The 23360-nt window shown below is 42.7% G+C and overlaps 1 protein-coding gene across 5 annotated transcripts in view; it reads right to left on the reverse strand.

Annotated features, from left to right (window-relative positions):
* The window catches only part of PIK3AP1 (phosphoinositide-3-kinase adaptor protein 1), a 46247-nt gene extending 22964 nt beyond the window's left edge, over nt 1-23283 (reverse strand). For 3 of the 5 annotated variants that reach the window (XM_027878047.1, XM_027878046.1, XM_027878045.1), the window contains exons 1-3: nt 18971-19075; nt 12550-12966; nt 614-762 (exon numbers count right to left, since the gene is read on the reverse strand). In XM_027878047.1, coding sequence (XP_027733848.1) covers nt 614-762; nt 12550-12966; nt 18971-18983 — 579 coding nt within the window. In that variant the 5' untranslated portion in view covers nt 18984-19075. Of the gene's footprint in view, nt 1-613; nt 763-3985; nt 4080-12549; nt 12967-18970; nt 19076-23027 lie in introns of those variants that run through there. The other 2 variants (XM_027878049.1, XM_027878050.1) reach the window with 2 other exon arrangements.
* Between the last annotated feature and the right edge of the window lie 77 nt (nt 23284-23360).

Below are 23360 nucleotides of genomic sequence, written 5' to 3' on the forward strand. Positions count from 1 at the left end.
TAGATTTATCAGATAGATTTATAAACTGATTAAAGCTAGATTTATAAAATGATTTAGTTTCAACTCTATCAGTCTCTTCACTCAAGCAGCATAGCCACATTTTAAATAGAAACAAAAGAAGAAACTTAGGCTCTTTCCATCTGAGGAGATGCCATACTAAGAAGTGCTGTTTTTCACACAAGAAGCCCTAATCCAAGCTCTTCAGAGTCACTTATGGGGCACAAACCAGAATTGTCATATTAGACTGCATCCAAGCTGTGGAGTTAATTTGTTCATTACAATCACCTTACTCCACTTGCCACCAGAACAGAGGAAGGGAAGGGTGTGAACCTGCCTCGCAGCACACAGGCCGAGCATCTGCGTTAATGAGACTGTCAACTAGTGACACAGCAGTCTTGACTGCACTGAGCACTGCATGTTACCAAGCTATTCCTAGGCCTAGGGAACCAAGCTCGTGTAACAGAAACACTGAGGACAGGGGTTTGAGAGGGAAAGCGACAGAAAAGGAATTTGGAACTAATTCCCAGGCCTGTTAAGCTGACCATTACAGAGCAGCATAATGGGTTGCACCAGCACACAGTGAGAACGTAGCCCAACAGTGGACATGCAGTACCCCACACTGTATGCGGTCAGGCTGCACCACTGGATGGTCCCCAGTGCTCTTGGATGATCCGTGTTCTTCACCCATGGCAAGACTGTGGGAATAAGCTGGATTCTTCTCGTCTTCTGTTTCTGTATCAGTCACAGAGTCACATCCGGAGTCTAAAATTAAGCACAGAGAGTCTTGTTACATCACTCCCCTTTGCTGAAAATGCCTATCACACTCTTTTATCCTGAGAAATGGCCAGGGAGGTAGTGGGGCAGAACTTGCCATTCCTTTCAAAGAGAAAAGGGGATCTAGTTGAGGAAATGGAAACTACAGAGCTTCCCCTTTTTTTCCCTTAAGAGGTTTTCCAGGGAAGATTCACAAAGACATAAAAGTGGGGGACTAGCACTGAATATGCTTACAAAACAAACAACAATGCCACTCTTTGCTGAGACGGAAATCCCCTCTCATGTTAGACAGGAAAATCAATATGTGAATGTCTAATGTAAGAATGATCAGCAACTGGACTCAACTGACTCCAGCTTCACTCTGATACACTGTAAGATGGCCAGCAGCCTCTAGTCTTCCTTTCCTAAAGTAAATGATGAAAACCAACTTTTCTGTCATTTCAGTAGCATCTTTAGTTTTCTCATCCCTGCTTATGCTGCTCACCCAAACTCCCAAGATTATTACTGCATCAAAAAATACACCATGAGGCAGTAGTATGAAGGGGTTCTGTTCCCTGAGCAACAACTATAAGCTCTAGTATCTTTACAAGAGTGAAATTGAAGTGTACCAGAGCCTTTGCATTGAAAGTAACAGCACTTTACCTAAACAGTCTCAAGAGTAGAAGTAAACATATGTAAGCCCAAAATAAGCGCGTATAAAACAATGTTCTTGTTCCCATTTCCCAAAACCAGCACGGATATTGATGGAAGTGCAAACAAACTGAATTGATATCACTGACTGAAAAAAAAAAAAAAAAAAACCTAGCCAGAACTAAAATAGATTACTTACCCCTGCCAGGAAATACCTTTCTCAACTAGAGAAAGGAAACAAAAGACGATTTTGTATCTGCTTAGTAGAGAACAGTTTTTTAGCTAGTTTCTACCTTTGATTCACATAGTTCCCACTAGGTTTTTTCCCTCTGTCTCCCAGAAAATGGGGTGAAAGTGACTGACTTTCGCCTTGTCAGAAGACTGACATCAATTCCTAAAACTATCTCCCATGACCAAAATTTCCCAAACTTTGGAAAACTGTGGAGCAGGCAAGAATTTAAGACAACATTTTGGAAGTTATTTGTTATTTACTACTTAGGATAAAACACATCTGTAAAAAGCAGTACAAATTACTTACTAGATAGAACCTCAGATTTGGACTGACAGAGTTTTTATACAAGAAAGAAACGTTCTATTTAAAATGCTCTGTCCTAAAGAGAAAGATCGAAGTGACCAACCACGCTGTCTAACCTGTAGCATCCATCCAGTCAAGCTTGTCAAGAGTTCAGATTTTACTCAGAATCCCTCAATCTTCAAGTACATTAAGTTTCCACAAATCAGGAGAGCCAAAGTTAGTAAAAGCAGGCCACCACTAAGAGTTCATGTCCTCCTAGTTTCAAACGCTTAAGCTAGAAGTCAGTCAGGAATTTAAATCTAGACTTCTTCGTCATTATTATTATTATTATTATTATTATTTTTATTACCAAAGACTTAAACTTAAGATATTTGAAATTCTTTTGCACACACTTTTTAAAAATATATTTTCTATACATTTAAATGGGATTTTAGGAATTATAATAAATCAACTTTGCTTTCTAGAGACAAGTTTTAAGCCACAAAACTTCAGCAAATCATTCAGATGAAATTTTTGTCACAAACAATGGTGCGCACACACTTAACTAAGTATGTGAATCTCTCCACATAGCAACTAAGCCTACTCACATGAGTACAAGTAGATTGCTTCTTTAATGTTTGCTGTAGAAAGAATGGAGCCAAAAATTTACAGCTCTAAAGTTCAACTAAGGCATCACCACTAATATTGACATTTCTTAAACAAACCTAAAACAATGCATGTAACTTAGCAAATAGATTTTAATACTGCACTAACCCAAGTCTGAAGATTTGACTAAACAATTACTTTGACACAAGGCTAAAGGCTGTACTGAAGGTGGTCTTTGAGATTTTTAAACAGTGGTACCAAGTATCAGAGAAAATGAACTAAGGCTTTATATTCCTTAACTCAATACTTTAATCTATACTGTTCAAAGTCATCAGCTGCAAGAGCCACACACATTTTGGGAACCCTTCTCTGAGAGAAACATGCACTACTCCCATCTGGGAGTGCCAGGCTGCCCAGCTGCATATAGGAGAAAATACAGCACTGATCCCACATCCTTCACTTACTCAATAGTTATCACGTCAGACATTTGGCATATGGAGAGCAAAATGTCATGCATTTTGGGGAGCAGAAGAGGCAACTTTTACCAGAATAGTCTCTCTGTAATTTCTGTTGCTTTCTTCCAATATGACTAAATCAGAAACACTAAGCTCAAGGCAGATGAGAGAGCCAGTGATGACCAAATTACAACAAACCATTAATGTTCCTGCAACATATGCATAAATGGACACTTGCCAGCATCCTGATCCTCAAGGTATCAACCCCAACCCATTATGGAACCATTAGTGTGGTAACTTTTACCTCATTTGGCCAACATGTGGTCCTTTTCAGAGAAAAATTAAACCTAAAGCTGTGGATCTCAGCTACAACATCTACAGTAAGCAAGGATAAGACAAGGGGCAAGAAGAAAACAAGCCCCTGGTCTCTCTGCTTTAATGATGTTATTTGATACTAGAAAAAAATTAACAGATAAAGAGTAACTAGAGCTTTTAGGAAGTTCTGGCATTGCCTGACCCTGTCCTGCACTTCCGCATTCTTGTAACAGAGGTGGCTACCGAGAGGTCATTTGTGAGCACAGAGCTGTTAGGTAATGCAGGAAGAAGCAAGCAATGTTAATCAGTAATTGGATTAACAGCTGATGGAACAGGCACTCAGAGTTTCGGGTACGAATTACTCATCTGTTTTTTCATTCAGAAAATACTGAAATTGCAAAGTACCACATAAGCAGTGAAATGATCCTATGATTCATCTTGTAAGTTCCAATCATGTACAACTGACTGACTCATGGACTCAAGAACTGGAAGAGGAAACTATCCCATTACATTCGATAATATCCATGCTTTAAAGCATTGTTAGATCAGGCTTCCCACTCACTAAGATACTTGAGTAATCACAACCTATTTGCATATAAAGATTCAGCGATTATATTATTATAATGAGACCCACACCAGAGAGGCCATCACCAAGGAGATCAATAGACTTATTAGAAAAGTAAGTGAATACCTGAATTGAGCTTCTCCATGAGCAGGTGCTGTAGGTCAAAACAGCTCATGGCTCTGCTTTTCTGTTCCCCTTTAAACGAAGGCTACCTCGGGCCTCACTTGACAGTCTGTGAAATACTTGTGAGAACAAGCAGCAAGTGGAGGAGATGCGGTCCAAGAAACCCAACCGCATTTCCCCTTGAAGAACATGCCCCCCTCCGGGAAGTGTCAGTGGCTGAGCTGCAGAGAGCAGCCCCACACCCTTCTCGCCTGCCCTGCGGAGCTCCCTGCACAGCTGCCCTGCAGAAACTCATCCCAGAGAAAATCTCAGGGAAAATGGAGGCATGGACATGGGCTTCAAGAGCCATTTAGCACTTTTAGAAGCTAATATGAAGCAGCCAGTTATTCTGGCCTGCTGCTGTAGAGCCCGCACAGCTCGCTCTGTCATCCATTTCCTCCCGGCTAAGCTGGCAGGCTATCGGAATGGAGCCGGCAGCTGTGGTTTTTCACAAGTCAGCCCTTACACCACGGGACACGTGAATGCTTGGAAGGAGTCAGCAGTCTGTCCAGATCACTCTGTCATCCAGAGAGTAATGCAAATGGCACAGTTGGGCAACAGTGTGTCTCTAAGTGCTGCCTGTGCGGACCAACTCCCCGGCTGGCATCTGTGAACACTTCCCATTCTGTCCACTGACCAGGTGAGACAACTAGCTGTCACGAGGCCTCAAACTTTCACCCCAGTATGCCCAGAGTAAGACAGAAGGCCCACAGAGAGAGCTCCTGCTTTTATCTGAAGCTTGCAATTGGCCAGTCTCCTTTTCCAAATGTTAACAAGGACACAGTCTCCCAGAGCAACTCCAGCTGCATTTGCAAGAAGCAGGAGGAGCACCCCCCAAAAAGAAAGTCAGGGAACACAGGGAAAGCTATCTTTCATCATGTTAACCTCTTTACCAAGGAGATAAGCACTCATGAGTGAAACATCTTGTGATAAGCCCTCAAAATGGGGTTATACTGTAGCAACATTTCCCCTTTCAACAGAATGGAAAGAAACAGCAGAAAAGAAGCAATTGAGAAGAACAAAACACAGGAAAATGTAAGACTTTGTAAAACTTCCCCTTCTCTCCAAACCCCTCATCCCAAGCAGCAGCACAGCACAGCACCTACAAACAGATTTTCAGTTCTACAAAGAGCATGGTCATGTTCCATATGTCGTTTAAAGCTGGAAACTACAATAAACTATTTCTCATCCTCCACCCGGAAATAAGGTATATTTTACTATGTCAAGTTCTGCTGAGGGTTTCACAGGTCTAATTTACGACAGGATAATGTGTATAAACGTAAAGAACTAGCTGGGGTGCATGGGAACAGGACAGAGGCAGGAAAGACTTTCCGAGGAAGAAGCAGGGTTCTGACCACCCAGAACACTAAGTACATGACTAAAATCTCAAGAAAGAGAGGCCAGAATAGTTCACTTCTATTCCCTGTGCCAGAAGGAGACAACATATACTGACAAAGCGTATGCATGACTTTTGAGGGTGCCAAGAATCACATTACATCCACCACTGATTCAAGTTTTCTGAGCAGCCAGGTAAGAAACACAAATATCCAACTTGCCGATTCAGTATCTCATCTTGTCGTATCTCCTTTCTTCAGTTTAAGTGCAATGTGTAACACTTCAGTGACAGCAAAGACATTCCCTGTAAAAGCCTACAAAGCTGGAATTCCACCACAGAGAGCTGGGTAGCTGCATTGGAAACATTCAATGAGGAGATCACTGTTTGACTGAAGGTGTGGTTCTACAGGTGGTTTCAGTAGATTTAAGACCACATTACTACTGAAAGGGCAGTCTCACCTTCCCTCTCCTTCATGTAGTCTCTCTTGGAATACCACCCTTGTAGTCCAATGCCACACCAAATCTTCCAGACAGATGAAAGGTGAAGAATGAGGCAGACCACTTTTATGCAGCACTCCATGATAAGGTCAGCCTACACCACTGATGAAACTTCCCCCTGGGAAACTCAAGATCCACTGTTATTCTCAAGTCACCTTTGAAAATCACGTCAAAAATTTTCTGAGGTAATAACAAACAGCCATGAAAATTTTACAAAATGCAGTCCTGGAAACAAGAAACTGTCCAAGTGCACAACAAAGGTCTTTGAACCAACCTGAATTCTGTTCCACAGATCTCTTCAGACCTGCTCTGTAAAGCATCTTTGGTTTGACCACACATTTCTGCAAAGATTTTTCAGAAACCACTGCAGCTGTTCCAGACTTGAGAGAAAGTGATCAGTGATGGTCACTGGGCAAGTGTTTTAAAGCCTTGCAGTTCACACTGGCAGATATCAAGAATTGGTCTTAGACACTACCATAAAGCAATCTGTGAGAAGATTATCAGAACCACAAGCCACAGAGAAATGCTAGTATTTATGATGTGCATGAAGACTATTATAGCCTGACACTTCCTAACCACACCAGTTTCTGTACTTTACTATTTCTGGGCTATCATTTCATTGTCTCTGCTGAGAAACCTGGTATGCACCTATGCTAGCACTGCTTGAATTTTATACTGTCATGAAAGACAAGCCATGAAGTACTGCTTTTAATGTGCATAAACTGGGACTTTATGAAACACCTTGATGACACACAGTTCATCCATCCTGCAGCTGGGAAGACTACTCCAAGTGCTTGATCCCATTTGCTACAGATGGATAAGGACTTTCATACATTTCTCTCAGTATCACTTGGGGACTTAGTTAAGGGTTCTCCAGTTGCTTTAACCAGATCTCTGAAGTCTCTGTGTTTCCGGCATCTGTCATTTATACCAACACAAGCATCTGCAATGACAGGCATGCTACCAGCATGTTCTCTTAACCTTAACTCCTGTGCAAGGGTGTCAGAGTTTCCTCTCCTTGGCAGGCAGTGAGAACCAGCCAGGCTGCCGAGCTCCCATATAACAAAGTGGACTCTCATTTGCACCCAGAGGGCTGACTAATACCTCACCCATTCCTCTTCAAAGAGCAGGGTCAGTGAAGCATATCCTTCTGCTTCAACACAACAGAAAAAAAATATAGTTTTAAGAATTCATTTACTTTTTCCCCTTCAAAGAGGGATAAAAAGGGGGCAATGGAGGGAGGACTGCATGCTACCTCATGTCTTCCAAGGCCACTGCAATAAGTTGGCAGAAATAAATGCTGAATGTATGTATCTGAGATAGGACTACTCAGAAAATATTCCTCCACAGAGCACTAAGAGCCAGAAGTAAACACCAAATGGAAGTTCCTGCCAAACTTAAAAAATCGTTATGAATTTAGCCCTAAATGGCAGCTATAAGCAAAAGTTAGCAATCAAATAATTACAAAATGAAGAGAATCTCCTGCATACTACAACTTCATCCCTCTGGGCTGAGACACACTTGAGAACACAACTTATGTATCTGTCCAACCTGACCTTAAATTCCAAGTAGCCTATTCCGAGGCTGCTTTATCTTTACAGCTTGATTCCAGCACAGGACCACAAAGATGACTACGGGACCACAGGATCTTTCATAAGAGGAGAGGCTGCAAGAGCTGAAACTCTTCAGCCTAGAGAAAAGAAGACTCAGAGGGATCTTATCTTGATAAGATAAGGTAATGGCCAGTCTTCCTGAACAAAGAACCAGGGAAGGTCTTTACACCTTCCAGCCTGCGCATTGGATTTTTTAGGTGAGACACAGTGTGCGCGGAACTGAGCCCACCCTTTAATCCTGAGGTTCATCTGCCGGGGCCAAGCAAGCTTGGACGGTGGCAGCGAGGTCCTCAGGACATAGATGGATTGCCTTACAGGGCTAACGAGCTCCATCTGCCCGGGGAGGGGCCCCAACCGGGAATCGAACCCAGGTCTCTGCGGTGACAGCGCAGCGCCTTTACCCTCTAGACCACCAGGGGCGTGAAAAAGAGGTACACACACTCTTCTCCATAGTGCCCACTGAAAGGAAAAGAGGCAACATGCAAAAGCTAAAACACATTAAGTTCCATCTGAACACCAGAAAACACTTGTTACTCTTGAGGGTGGTCAAACACTGGAACAGGCTGCTCAGAGAGGCTGTAAAGTCCTGCAGAGTCTCCACCTGCAGAGAGATTCAAAACCCAACTGGACATGATCTCAGGCAACCTGCTTTGTCTGACCACTCTTGAGCAGAAAGGTTGGACTAGATAATCTCAAAAGGTCCTTTCCAACCTGAACAATTCTGTGATATGCTCTCAAGTTTCATTTGTTATTTCATCAGTGCAACAGAAGAAAACCAGGAATTCAGTTCTTTGACATGAACAGGAGGGAGAATGATACAGCTTATGTGGTTTTTGTTATGCCCTTTCCCTCTCAAAAAAGCTCACTGCCTTGGTCTCTGGCATCTCTCAGTGAGCCCCTCACTAGGTGGAGTAATATTCCATCTCTTCCTGATCTACAGAGTTCCAGAAAAATTCTCATCTTCCTTCTAACTGCCCACTGTCACCATATAACTTCTTATACCCACTTCTGATAATCTTCTCACAAACAAGAAGTTTGCTTGGTACTCCTCTTCTTGTTTTTTTTTTCACTGCACAAGAGCAGTCAAGGCTGCACTTGTCCTTCAGCAGCACAGTGCCCAGCTGCTGTCACATTCAGGTATCACCTTAGCAATCTCAGGCAGACGACAACCTGCAAGAGTTTGTTTGGATACAGGTTCAAAGTCACTGATTATTCATAAATGCTTTGCAAACATCAGCTTTTAAAGTAAGAAATTTGAAATGTTTCAGGACAACATAGGTATGAGGCTGAAAAAAAGAGAAGCAATTGAAACATCAGCTGAGCTTTGATAACACATGAAGAAGAGAAAAGTCACTGACTTTGACTGCGTGGCACAGACTCCCAGCTGCTCATTGCGCATAGCACAGCATGGTGTGATATCACAAGCCAGACGAGAGGGATGAAGTAGCAGAGTGGTCACTGCACCGACTGGTGACTATACCTTGCCAGACCTGAGCTGGCTTGTACAGAGACATCCTGAGCAAGGATGTTTCATCTAGAGAAAAGGAGGCTCAGTGGGGACCTTACTGCTCTCTGCCATAAAGGAGGCTGTAGACTGGTGGGGGTTGATTTCTTCTCCCAGGCAACATGTAATGGGACAGGAAGAAACAGCCTCAAGTTGAGCCAGGGGAGGTTTAGATTGGATACCAGGAAAAATTTCTTCACTGAAAGGGCGGTCAAGCATTGGAATAGGCTGCCCAGGGAAATGGTGCGATCACCATTCCTGGAAATGTTCAAAAAACTTGTAGATGTCGCTTTTGTAGAACATCTACAAAAAACCTGTAGATGTTTACAGACATGGTTTAGTGGTGGACTTAGCAATGTTAGATTAATGGTTGGACTCAATCTCAGAGATCTTTTCCAACCTTAATAATTCTATGATTTCCATGTTCTTAGCACAGCTATTGCATAACCTGAAAAACTTCCCCAGAGATAACAGGAGTGCCTGCAAATGCAAACCTTTGTGCCCTCTGTATTTTGCCAGAATTGAGAAACTGTAAAAGTAAAAATACCCCATCAACAAGACAGCAAGAGTCAGTGTCAGCACACAGTTTTCAACAAGGCTAGATAAGTGCTTCCTCATTTCTGAATTCATATCAAACTAATAAAAATTAAAATAGGTTTCAGCATGTGATGTCTGGGGGTGTCATGTTCCCATGATGCCCTAAACAAACTGCAGCCAACAGCTGTGCTAGCAGCAACAGCACAGCCTGAGCAGGGCCAGTGTGCAGCCTCAGCATAATTTGCCCTCACTGTATCGTGTCTCACACGCCCCACTAGCCCAGGATTCAACAATTAGGAAGCTGAAGTTCAGCCATTTTAGCATCAGGCTTAGTTTTTCAGTGTGTGCTGACACTGCCATTAGAAGTACTGGTGAACGCATGTGAAGAGAAGTATTTCCCAGAAAAAGACACTCAGACCCAAATAATTTCAAATATGGCCATAAACTTTCTCTGCTAAATGCTGTAAAAATTGAGAGCTGCCTTACTCAGGAAAAGTTCACAGTCTGCTATGATTTAACTAAGACCTTCTAAGAGCTCCTGACTTCCTCTAAAATCCTAACAATGAAGTCCTGGGAGCAGAGCTAGGTTGTGTTTCTCTTTGGGAGAGGTCTGCTGTCACAAACACTTGTACCTTAAGTCACTCATGCTGGGACTGGCTGCACCCAAACTGAAAGGCAGATTTTTTTTTTTTTATTACCAAACAAGAAGAAAGTTTTCACAGTTTCACCCAAAAAGGGAACTATGTACACCTGGGGCTGACTTCTCCTCAAAGGAAACATCAAAACATTTGCATTTGAGGCCATTCACAAAAGGTGGTCTGTAGAATCACACAATGGAAGAAGTTACAGAGTCATTTTTTCCCCCCCACAGAAGCAGAATCTGATACTTTCATCCAAATACTTTGGCCATGAAAGCAGCCCATCTTAATTAGGTTCTTCCTTCACAAGAGTCAGCGTGAGACCAGATGGTTTGCCTCGCAACTGCTCTGGTGTGCACAGATCAAAAACCTGACATTGCATGCAGATGACAGCTCTCATCAGGTAGGACCCTCAAAACAGTAAAAGAAGTCCAGAAATTCTGAATCTTTGTGTGCCAAACCATCTGCACCGTGCTACAGCATGTTCCATGGCAAATGAGTTTGGTTTTATTTTTTTTCTCTCGTTCAAATATTTTCTAGATACGCTGAATTCAGTTTGACATCAATGTATGCTTATTAAAGTGAGAAAATAGAAAATAAGCTGTTTTTTTGTTACATAGAAACAACAACAAAAATCCAAAGCACAATGTCCCTTTCAAAACACCATTTACATAAATCTAAAGCACAGTTCTTATCAGCACGTGCTAACCTGCAGCACAGACAGCACCTCTGGAGAAGGACTCCAGGTCCACCTGTGAAAAGTTAGACTGTAGAGCCTTTCCCTAAAAGAGATGTCTGACAGGAAGCCCACTAAATTGATGATCAAAATGCAGCAAGCGTGAAGAGATTGGTGAGAGCTGGCTCTGGGAAAAGATTTCAGAATCAACATCCCTTTGTATTCTCATACACTCTTCAACTACAGGAGAGCTTACTCCTAGTCTGGCCTAAAATAACTCCAACAGTCCTCAGACACGTTAAGTAAAAACTTCAACACTAATAATCCAGTGAGATGTTTAAACCTTCCCAACTTTGAACAGCATATTTAAAAATCAATAAAACATTGGTGCCATGCTCTAGACCCAAGTTTGGAGAAATACAATAAGTAAACTTTTGCTTTTGCTAGAAAGTAACAGAAAAGATAATTTAATCTCTGTTCAGTTTTATTTTTCAGAGTATAAAAGTTCAGCCACTGTTTTTTGTTTTCTTCCAGACTGAAAGCAAAGGAGCCAGACTACTTTAGTTCTAGGTTATACAATGGGAATCCAAGATGGTTTAGAGGTGTGTGAAAGGGAGATGCAAAGTTCAGTTTATGCAGATTTTTAAAATTTACTAAGAAATATCTGCTGTGATCTGGTTATCTGAGAATGACATCTTCAGCATAATCCCTAAATTATCTTCTTTCAGGGGGATCATTTCAGCCAAAATCACAACTTTCACAAATTATTTTTACTGTGATAAATTTGTTATCATGGATATTGCACTTGGTATCCCAGCATAAAGCATCTTTATGCACAAAACACTAGACACACTAGAAGACTGCACTGCCTCATTTATGCCTCTAAACAGAGACAAATCTTAGTCCAAGACACAACTGCAAGATTCCAATCGTGCTAAGACTGACAAAGAATACTACAAACCTACATATGGCAATGTCATAAAAACATCTTTGACCAGCACGACTCCCCAGAGCTCTCCATCTTCATTTCAAGAGAAACAGAAAGAAACACTACACCCTCTTATAGAGTTTTAGAAAGTTCTGAATCAATTAAAACTCAGTACACTGGGCTTCTATAGTCTCCAGCTGTTAATACTTCTGTGCTAGTTACAAGGTGATCACTTTAAGATTGGTTGCATTATTTTTAAGGCCATCAGTGCAATTCTCAAATTAATCTCTGCCTTTCCATCATAGGTAATAAGCTGATCTGTTACCGTATGGTTACATCTCTGATTTTAGGCCCAGTGCTAGAGAATACATATTAGACAACCTTATTCTGGTTTTGGTATGACAGAAAAGTAAGTCTGAAGGAAAAGATAATTCTTTTCCTTAAATACATAGAAGACATTTTTCCAGTAATTTGAGTCAATAAATTTCAGGGCACAATATTTACAGGCAGAACACTAAAGGTAAAGTTTTAATTTTTGATTTGCTTTCTAAACTAGGCACCTATGACAACATCAACCTCAGAAGTTCTCTGTGAGTCATTGGTAAACTTTTCTGAATTAGGGACCAATTGATCCGGCATAGAAAAATCTGCGTGTAAAAATTCCTAGTTTACAAGGGTTGCACAAGGTGCTTTTGTTTTCTATTTTAGTAAAGAACTTTAACAGTGTTAAAATAAGAACAATGTATCTCCCTCCTCCAACCTCTGACCAGAAAGCACAACTTCATGGTTACCACCTCACCTTCTGAAATAGCCTTCTTGACAGCTGCAAGGTAAGCATCAGGCTCATCATCATTTGTGAGTTCCTGCCACTGAGACCAGTCCTTGAAAAAGGTCAAAAAGTCGTCACAGTCCGCAACGCCACAGAACAGCTTGACTACTTTGCACGGGGGCCATAAAGCTTCCTGAAGGCTCTGCAGGACGTGAGGAAGATAAAAACTATGCACGAGCTCTGCAGAAAGCAAAAGAATGATGCTCCGACTTCTGCTGAACAGGTCCAGCTCCTGGGGGGAGATGGCAGACTCGCCTTCCAGCTGGTAGGTCAGAATCCGATGCTTTCGAATGTGCCGAGTAAAGAGGAAGAGGTTCTGGAGGTACTGACACCATTCAGTAGCGTCACTTGCATACACAATCAGCACGTCATATTCTCCAGGGGTTCCTATACAGAGGCAAGACCATCACAGGAAAAAAGATTAAATTCAAAGCATGAACTGACGCACAGCTTTCCAACAAAAACCCCACAGCTCTGTCTCTGTAATTCGTGTCAGAAGCTATAAAGCACTTCAAAAGAACAGTAGTTCTATCCACAGCGAGGTGTTCACAGAAACAGAGGAATTCTAAGAGTGGATGAACTCCTACTTGCATCTACTCCACCAAAATTTAAGTAGTTTTTTTCATTCTCAAAAGGCTCTCCTATAAAGAAGAGTAGTTTCAAGTGAAGCAAACTACATGTCGAGATTTACAGATTTAAAGCATGTTGATGGAAAATAAAAAACCACAAAAACCAGACCTCCAAAACAAACTCGCTTGAAAAGGGGAGTTCACCTTTGCGTATGAAGTTGAATCATTTTAGGCAAGGAAAGGGGCTGTGCAACACAACTGCAGCCATTCTCATTACACGATCAATTACATGATCAAGTGGAGCATACACTGAACAGCAGGCCTAAAATAAGAAAGCCCTTTATTTAAATGAGGTCCCACAATGCGTACAGGAAGTCACTATGGCTTCCATAGGGTTAGACATTTGCTCTCATTGCAGCAGAAAGCAAACTGCCTGCAAAGTATGCATGCAACTAAGGATATACCAGCCCCAGTGCTCGAAGAACAGCAACTCTGTAATTCAGCCTTCAGGCATTTTGCAAGCCTGTGTTCAGAGTCCTTCCCCCTGAGCTGTCATACAAAGGTTTCCCAACAATTTTGGAAGAAAAACCCTCTCTTCAGAGGGAAAGAATAAATACAATAGTGGGGCCATAACACAGCACAAAATATCATCACCAAAGTTGACTTCTTCCATAATTCTCTAGAGACAGCTTCTACCTACAGACTCATATATTTCTGTGCTCTGGAACAAAAGCATTTTTAAAACTGTTACCAGCTTGCTAAGAAGAGCAGATGCAGACTGAACCAGCAGGACATGATGCAGTGCTCTCTCACCAATCCGAGGAAAACCTGTAAGACTAAATTTAATTTTCCCATTTACGTGTGAAGTTTACCCAAATTTGAGGTTACAGCTCTAGTCCCATGGTAAATTTCAGAGCTGAGCATTTCAAATCTTATTAGCAAATTGTCTTCTTCTAATTTCAGTCTGACTCTTTAATAAAAGTGTCAACATTTCCAACCCCTGTCCATCCAGAAGCAAGCAAAGGCAGATTTTTCTAATTAAAGTTGAAGGCAGTGCCTAAAATTTGGCATGCCAAAAGGAGGACTGCAGAGTTTACCAGAATTGAAGATGACAGTTTTGCAGTGAGCGTATAAAAATTCAACCAAAATTGCACAGCCTCCAAAGACTTTATTCTACCACCTTCTCCAGAACTTTCATTAAGAAATAAAGGCTGAAATGGCATCTAGGCTGAGGGACCCCTGCCCTAAACTATACAATTAGCAGCTTTAAACTGTAGTTCAACAAAAGTGATACACTTTAGAAGTAAAGCACGAGATGTGCTCTGTGCTCAATAGTGTTATGGTTACCTGCATAAATGGGAAGTCTCTAGCAGTGAAAGGATGATGTCCTAGCTATGGACAACATGGACAGTGCAGTTCTGCAATATTCACTAGGACAGCTGCAAGTTTCTGAGCAAACACAGCTCCTGACCCCAGATGGAGGCTTGCAGGAGAGAGCATTCCCAAAGGAGGGAATCCAGCAAACTCATAAAGCAGCCAAAAGAACTCAAAACCTTGGGACCTTCAAGCTAAGAGTGCAGAACTGCTGTGAAAAAAAAGATGGCTTTCACATCAGTGAGCGCACCACTATTGCCAAAATGTCACAGTGGTGGCTGAACACCACCTGACAAAGATGACAGAATCACATGAGCAAAAACAAGAAAACGAAGCAGAATTCAAGTGTTATTCTAGAAAGGGAGATGTTCCACAGACTTCTGCTTGCACAGTCACATGCTGATTTACATGCAGTACAGTGGGAAAAGACAGCACAACTGTCTGCTGAGAATGGAGCCCACGCATTACATCATGGCCAGCCAAGCCCACTCTCGACAGATGGGGAGACCACACAGTGTCTCTCTGAGGTGTGCCCAAGGCTCCTGAAGTCCTGCCCTAGCACTCTCTGGGAGAAGTCCCACTTCCAATCTCTGGGAAAATCAGTAGTGGCCTCCCAGGCATTTTAATGTTCTGTAAAACGGAACACCTAATCCTATTGTACATCTTTAAAAAGTGCACATCTTCCACATCTAAACCTGTTAGCCAACAGGCCCTTCTCCAGCCCTTCCATGAAAGGAAGCAGCTGAGCTTGGAGACATGGTGGAGTAGCCACTGATTTTAAAAATGCATTGCACTGCAGTGGCACTAAGTATCTGAGAGAGCCTCCCTTCTCTGATATGCACACAAAAGATGCAAACTTGACAGACTCACTGCAATTTCCCTGCCAGAGCAGCACAGCCTTTGCATCCAGCAGGAAAGAACTTCACCCAGTGTTTAGGAAAGGTACTGATTCCCTAGCTAATGCTGCTCTATGAGTGCACCATTCCCCTTAACAGAGCTGTGCCAGCTCTCCTCAGGCCCTCTTACCTCGATTCCTACAGCCTTCTACACTTACATGACAAACTGAGGAACAATACTCCTAAAAGGAGAACTGAGAAATAAAATTACTGACTCCACCTTTACAGCCAAAGAAACACTCTATGTTCATAAGCAAAAATACTGGAAGTGGGTCTTGCAGAGCTAAAAAAGCTTAAGTCAGCATTGGAACTGCTTCAAATGAAACAAAAATCTAGAAATAACTTCAATTGCAACATTCTCTTTTAAAAGAAAGATGACACAGGATTCACTTTCTGCTATTATTTGTCTAACCAAATTGCTCCCTTTGCAGCACCAACTACTGTCCAGTCCTCAGGGAAAAGGGTAATGAAGAATACAAAACATTTTTTTCCACAATTCTTCACACATCAGTTACAGAAAAACTCACAGAGCACGGTTCAAAGCATCGAGTATACTCTGCTTATTGTACACAGATAGGGAAATGCCTAGGTGAAAACCACCTATTTTATTTCCTTAAACCCTGACCTTAGATGCTTTGACAATGCTTTTGACAGGACGGTTTTGGAAAAACAAACACAAGGAAGTTTTCAATAAAGTAAGAAATATATGAAAACTATATAAAATAGCATGATGGAGAAAGACTTGTGCCAGCTGACCATCTCAATAATCTTTCACACTCTTAAGAGTAACCTAGTTTAAATTTTAACAATACCTTATTTCTGCATTCCTGAACTTTGGGTATTAAAATTACTTTTGCCTCTGTTTACAACGTATCGGCACTATTAACAATATTGCTATTAACAATATTTATTTATTTCATAGAAAATCATGAAGGTGCGGTTCTGTTGCAGTTTGCAATGACAAACCATAACCTTTGTACTCTTTTCCAGATGTAACTGCCTCTTCACTGCTTAGGTGCACACTCCATTATACAGCAATGATAAAAGAGTGATGAGATTACAAGCCAGTATTGTACAAATGCCTAAGACCACTAACTGAGGTCTAAGGCCCACAGACCAAACAACAGACAAAGAACATGATACAAACTTTCCCTAGCTTACAAACTGCATGCAGAATGGAAGAGGATAAAACAATTCAGTACAATCACAGGGCAATCACCATGGCAAGTGAATAGAAGTATCCTATAGTGACAGGCTGTGTCATGCCCTCATAGTCCCTCTCGAAGAAGCAAACAAATCAGGCTTATCTTCAAACTATGTCTGAGAGTAGTAAGGTGACCATCTTCAAGTTAAGAGCACACATGGGATAATGGTTTATGGTCGTATCATAAGGTTCTGATTACCACTGAAATAGATAAAGAATACTGTGGGAAGTTGGCATATCAGCTCTGGGTGAGACTCCATCTTACAATATCAACTGTTATTATCTACTATTGTTATTCCACAAGCCAAAGGGTTTGACCTTTTTCAATTTACAGATCATAAAGTTTTCGACTGTACTTGTAGGTCCAATAAAGAAAATTCAGGGCCCGTAATAATATACATCTTTTCTGTGTCATCTTTCACATACCTCTCAGAAGTATATCATGATTTCTCATTGTCCACAGATCAGGTAAAAAACTGAGACACAAATCCTTCACTCCAGCTCAGATCATCACAAAGAGTGGGGAGCAAATCTATTCATCTGCTAGAAAAAATCCACCTCCAATTCTGACTACATAAGAAAGGCATTATGTAGCCTGTTCCAGTTTGGTTTGAGATTCCCATGTGTGGAAGATAAACAAATATTGCGGTCCAAAATAACAATCTCTCTTCATGAAAGGCAATTGCCTATGGTATAAACAAAACCCAGGGAGCCCCCGGTGGTCTAGGGGAAAAGACACTGCACTGTCACTGCAGAGACCTGGGTTCGATTCCCGGTCGGGGCCCCTCCCCAGGCAGATGGAGCTCGTTAGCCCTGTAAGGCAATCCATCTACATCCTGAGGACCTCGCTGCCACCGTCCAAGCATGCTTGGCCCCAGCAGATGAACCTCAGGATTAAAGGGTGGGCTCAGTTCCGCGCACACTGTGTCTCACCTAAAAAATCCAATGCGCAGGCTGGAGGGTGTAAAGACCTTCCCCGGTTCTTCGTTCACGAAGAGACTGGCCATTATCATTATTAAATAAAACCCAACTCAAGGTGTCTTAATAAAAAAATTTTTTAAAATAGAAAGCACTTCCAAGAGGTGACAGAAACTATTGGTGGGTCATTAAGAGAAGTCCTCAGCATCTTTCATATTTCAGTGTCTGAAGTGTATGTATTTAAGTGATGTATGAGGAAACAAATACATTCTTTGCATAGATGGAATGCAGAGTAATAGTGATGACTTGCAATAATTATTAACATCCTAGTGAGACTTCTTACCTTGACTGGAATAGAAAACCTTCACTTTAAATAAAGTGCTGCAAACAAGCAAGAGGAAATAGCAGAATCAAAGCAGATAAAATGTCTGCAAACCAAACTTCAGTGATAGGAACATGAGATTTGCATTATGATATGTTAATCTAAAGTTGTTCTATTTTTAAGAGTGTCTGTGAAATCACCTTCTGTTTATAAGGAGAAAAGTAGTTTTGCCCATGAGTCTCCTGAGGCCTTCGTTTAGTTTATTTTTACATCACAAGGAGATACGCGCCAGTGAAACGCAAACTTTACTTTACACCCTGAGAATGGCACGTTTTTCCTTTTTTAGATAAAACATACACTTCCCTGCAAGAAGAGGAACTTGCACACTGGGCATTAGCAAGACTTACACAATACGGGCTAAACCCCTTGTCCCCTTGACTTTACAACTCCGTTCTAGGTAGCTTTTCCTGCACATATGTTAGCTAAAACATTTTCAATTATGGCAACCTAGCTCAGTTTGTGATCCTGAGCCATTGTCGCAAGGGGCACCAAGTCATACTCCCAAAAGGAAGTGCAGTGCAGGGGCATAAAGCCGTATTTAGGAACAACTGACTTACCTGTAAAACATCACAGAGAAACATTTAAGTAGTAAAGACGGACAGGGACAGATTCCTCTACGGAATACCTTCCCTCAGAGCTCGCCGATCTGCCAACCCGAAGAGCGTTTAAGACTCAGGACAGCTCTGCCAGCACCTGCCCTGTATTCAAGCCAAGTGAAGCAAGGCAAGGTAAAAAGAAAAGAGCGAAAAAAGGAGCCAGCGTTGCTTCGAAGAGCCCCAGGGTTCCCCTGAGCTCGGGGAGCGGACCCTCCTTCCCCTGTCCCCAGCAGCGGGGCGCCCGGGGCGCGCAGAGCCGCGCAGCAGCACCGCCCGGCCGGCGGCAGCGGGCAGGGCTCCGCTATGCCCCAGGGACCGGCACTGAGCGGGGACAGCCGCTCCCGGACCGCACCGCACGGCTGCGGGACCACAGCCGGGCACAGCGCGGCACGACCGGCCGGACGAGCCCTGCCGCTCCGCCCGGCTCCCGGGGCGACAGGCGCGGCACCTACCGGGGGCCGCCATGGTCCGGGACTGGCGGGGAAAGAGTAGCTTCCCTCTCCTCACATCGCCGGCAGAGCGGCGGGGAGCCCTCCAGCCCGGTGCCGCGTCCCCGTCCCCCACTCGCACACGGCTCGGCACAGCCCAGGGCTCCTCCCGGCCCCGCCTCCGCCCGCCGGGCCGGGGGCGCCCCCTGCAGAGCCGGGCACGGGTGGCTCCCACCCGGCCGCGCCTCGCCTTCCCGGTACTTGGCGGGACGCTTCCCCAAGCAGGGAAAGAAACTGCCTTTTCCAGCTGGCTCCAGGCACATACTCCATAGGTGGCCTAGGAAACTGCGCTACAATGAGGAAAAGTTACGTGTTACGGTGATACAGGAACTCCGTATCCTTAGTCACGAGAAACTGGGAAGAAAAAGTTGTAGAAGAGAACAAGCGAAACCTGCTTTATGCATACCGCTAACTTAGGTTTTGACTTCCGTCTCCTATGAGCAAGGAAAACTCCTAGGGAGAAAACCAAGTTGTTTCACGTAGAACGAAGCAGATTGATGTTATAGGTTTTCATCTAGAAGATGCTGCCTTTCAAATTAGATTTACCAGAATCCGTATGCCTATGCTCATGTTTGAGTACACAGAAAATAAGCAGTGGAAGGACACTGTTAAGAGTTCAGAAAACAGGACTCAATTTATTAATTTTGTTGCTAAAGACAAAGCACAAATTCTGCCTATTCATTTGCAAACTTAGAAAAAAACAAACTGATCTGGATTCAGAAACATTTCTTTACTGAGCACCACTGATGCACTTAGCACAGCAAAATAATCTGTTTTCCCAGTCAAGGCAGTCATTTGCAAGCAGTCAGGTGGACATACTGAATGCAGCTTAGTGTCACCAACACCAATGTTAGAACTGAGATGGTTACAAGGAGAAAGGAACCAACTCTTTTCTACTATTCAACTCTTAGAAGCTAGTCAAACTCTTGTTATCTCCAAATTTTCTTTACTCAAAACCCACTTTAAGCTTACAAACTTGTGCCGTGGCCTGTCTTCCAAAATCAAACTGTTTGCTCTCACAATAAGGAAGTACTAGGACAGAAAGTACTTTCTGAGCACAGCCTTATGAGAAACTTCAGGTATGCAAAGAAGAAACCATAACTTTCCCATCTGAATCATCCCAAAAACATACACTAGAATAAAGAACACACAGGCACTGCAGAAATATGCCAATACAGAATCTATTTGGGATTTATCTGAAGGACAAAAGTTAACTAATCAGAAACTAGAGTCTCTAGCCACATTAATTGACTATTACGGAATAGAAAACATATATTAAAAACTATTGAAACAGATGGATAACCACATGTACGACTTTATGACTGTTCCACATTATTTGCCTTGTAAAACTGTTTATTTTCTAACTTCCAATATAAAAAGTTAAAAAGAAAATCATCTCTCTGATGTTAGATGAGGATTTCAACATGATCTTATGAAATGAGCTTTTACTTTCTTTCTTTCTTTCTTTCTTTAAAGCCTTGCAGTATCACACGAAGGGCTAGCAAAATCACCTTCCTGCTTTGTGGGAACCCATGGGGCTTATCCATATGTATCAGTGTCACTTGGCATGATACGTATTTTATTTAACCAGTGCAAGTCCACGGGAAACCTCTTTAAATTTCCCAAGTCTCTAAAGTGAATTTAATGTGCCTCCACAAATGAGGCGGTTATGTAACTGCTAGTGTGTTGTTCCAGCAACCGCCACCAAAAAACTCAGATGATAAATCAGGGAAAAGCCCCTTCAGACCCTACAACATTAGGCTGGCCTAAGGGACAGTTACACAGCTCGTAACGAACTAAGGAAAGAAAAAGGAAACAGAGGGAGCTTTTCATCTTCCCTTGCCCAAAATTGACTGTGCAACTCTTTCCTCACTTCAAATCACTGCAGCATGTAACCACAGCTGCATTTGCAGCATTATTCTCAAGGGTCTGTTTTATCCCTGTCCAAAGAAAAGGACTAGATTGCTTTTTCTAAAGACATTGCTTTCTCGCTAGGTACTTATGAGGGGTAACAAGGAAAGATTCAGTAAGTGTTTGAACACCCATGCTACCTCTCTTCACTTTTTCTTGGCCACAAAAAGAGTAGAAGAGCAGAGACTTCTCAAAAAAATGTTCTCTTCCAAGATGATTAGGTCACCCTGCAGCCTTAACAAAGAGATACAACAGCCAAGGGGAAAACTGAAAAAAACTATGAGGAATAGGTGAGTGGAGCAAAGGAATTTACAAGCAACAGCATAAATCAGTTTGATTTGCTTGCTTTTTAGATCCCAGGACCTCCTACTACTGCCTTGGGGAATAAAGAGCAAAATGGCTTTCCCTGCAAGATCATCTGAACAGCTGCAGGCACAACATGGGGGAAACACACACCTAGACAGACACACATCTCTGAAGAGAAGCTGCCCCACAGCACAGGGAACAGACCTTACTGGCAAAGGCTGGGCAGGAAAGAGAGATACTAACCAGATGAGAAACAAAGGGAGTCAGTGAAGCAGTCAGTAACTTCCCTGGTTCTTCACAGCAGTTACTTCAGACAGCAGGACTTAAAATAAGGACAGTTTACCAGCAGTGGCTGCATGTCTTCCTTTCAGATACAGACAAAAGCACAAGTTTTCTGAGCTTTGCAGATGACGCTTGCAGCTGTAGCTTACTGTAGATGGAAACTACAAAAACTAAGAGAAATATTAGTTCCTGGAAATGGTTTCCTTTCTGCAACACAGCCCCGTGTTATTCCATACAGAACAGGGGCAGGTCAGGTCAAGGACATCTGAAAACAAGTATACACATTTAACCAACTCTCAGCTGAATGTCCCTTTTTTACACCACAGGCTACAGCACCTGTACAAAATTACAGGATCTTACAGTATAAAATACCACTACAAGAGCTGGCTTTTACTTCCCTGTGAGTGCAAACGTGACACTTTTCAGAGACATCAGCAACAGGAATGCTTTGCTGGGCACAGAGCCCCACCCAAGTGTGTGTGTTCATCCGACACTAGGAGAGGGACAGAACACCCACACAGCAGGAACAGCAATAATTTGGAAATCATTAAGTGCAGAACACTAGGTAGGGAACATGTAAAAAGCATAATGCTACATACCTACTACTGCTCTGTTTTACCCTAGCAGGCCTAAATCAAGACTTTCAGCACAGGACTCTCTTTTTCCTTTGCCCTCAGCAAGTTTTATAGCACATTCTATCAAAGAGAATCAAGAAAAACTTCATCACAAAGGCAAGGAGAACAAAGAGCTACAACCATCAAAGCGAACCTTCAGTTTTACAGAAAAAAAACTTTCCTGGAGAAATGATTAACCTAAAGCTACAGCCCCCTTTTGCCTATAGGCCCAGAAGCTCCACTTAAGCTCACGCCTGGGTCCTCAGTGTTTGCTTGAGGTGTACCTGTTTCCTGCCCTGTTTCTAACCTTGCCTCTTTTAAGTTCTTCAAGCCTTTATTGTAAGCAGCCTTACCTCACATTCCCTTTCTGTCTCTCTCTTACAGGTTTGTGCTTTAGGACAATTTAGGACATTACTTCCTCTAGCACCATTTCCCCTTGTTCCTGTATGGATCCATTATCTGGTGTCCCAGACCTGGTTTGTTACTGGAAAGCGGCAAATAAGAAACTCCTAAGACTCAATTTGTGAGCATTCTTTATCATCAGCACAGAACACACAGGGAGGATAGCTCCTCTAATCTTGTGTGTGTCCTGTTTTTCGAACATCAGAGCTTCGGTCAGCATAGCTAATATTTACTTAAAATTTTACATATTCATCAAATGTCTTACGTATTAACTACTTCTCTCATAAAATTCAAACATGTTAATTAGCTCTAAGTAGTTGTTCAGAAGGCCTTATTTGGTCGCTAGGGGCCCCTGGTGGTCGTTTGGAGCTTGAACTTGAACTTGTCCGCTGAGCAGCGTCTTTATTCAACATCTCTTGTCAAAAACTGGATACTCACGTTGTAACTACTTCAACTAAAACACTCATAAACTTGCTTCTCTGGCAGTTACCCTTAAAGAAGCTTACGTTGCAAAGGCCCGTGTAAAATTACCGAGCAACGGAGAATTACTGCTTTCGGAATTACAGCTCCCTTTTCCCGAGACTCCCGATGACTCCCGTTATCAGTACCCAGCCCTGTCTCCCGTGTTCCAGCCACGTGGGGCTGCGCCGTGTGGTGAGGGCTCTGCCAGTGCCGCCTGCCCACAGCCACCGGCTTGTTCTCCTCCCCGGAGCAGCCTTGTCCCCGCTCCCCAGGACTCCCCGAGCTCCTCACTCCTGCTCCCTAGCACTCTCCTTTCAGTGACGGCCTTCAAAGCGGATTACAAGAAGGGTGATCGGGCTTAGGGGGACCTAAATCCT

The sequence above is a fragment of the Empidonax traillii genome, unplaced genomic scaffold, assembly GCF_003031625.1.
Source record: "Empidonax traillii isolate 1590-97213 ecotype Southwest subspecies unplaced genomic scaffold, ASM303162v1 scaffold38:size1800464, whole genome shotgun sequence".
NCBI classification, from domain to species: domain Eukaryota; kingdom Metazoa; phylum Chordata; class Aves; order Passeriformes; family Tyrannidae; genus Empidonax; species Empidonax traillii.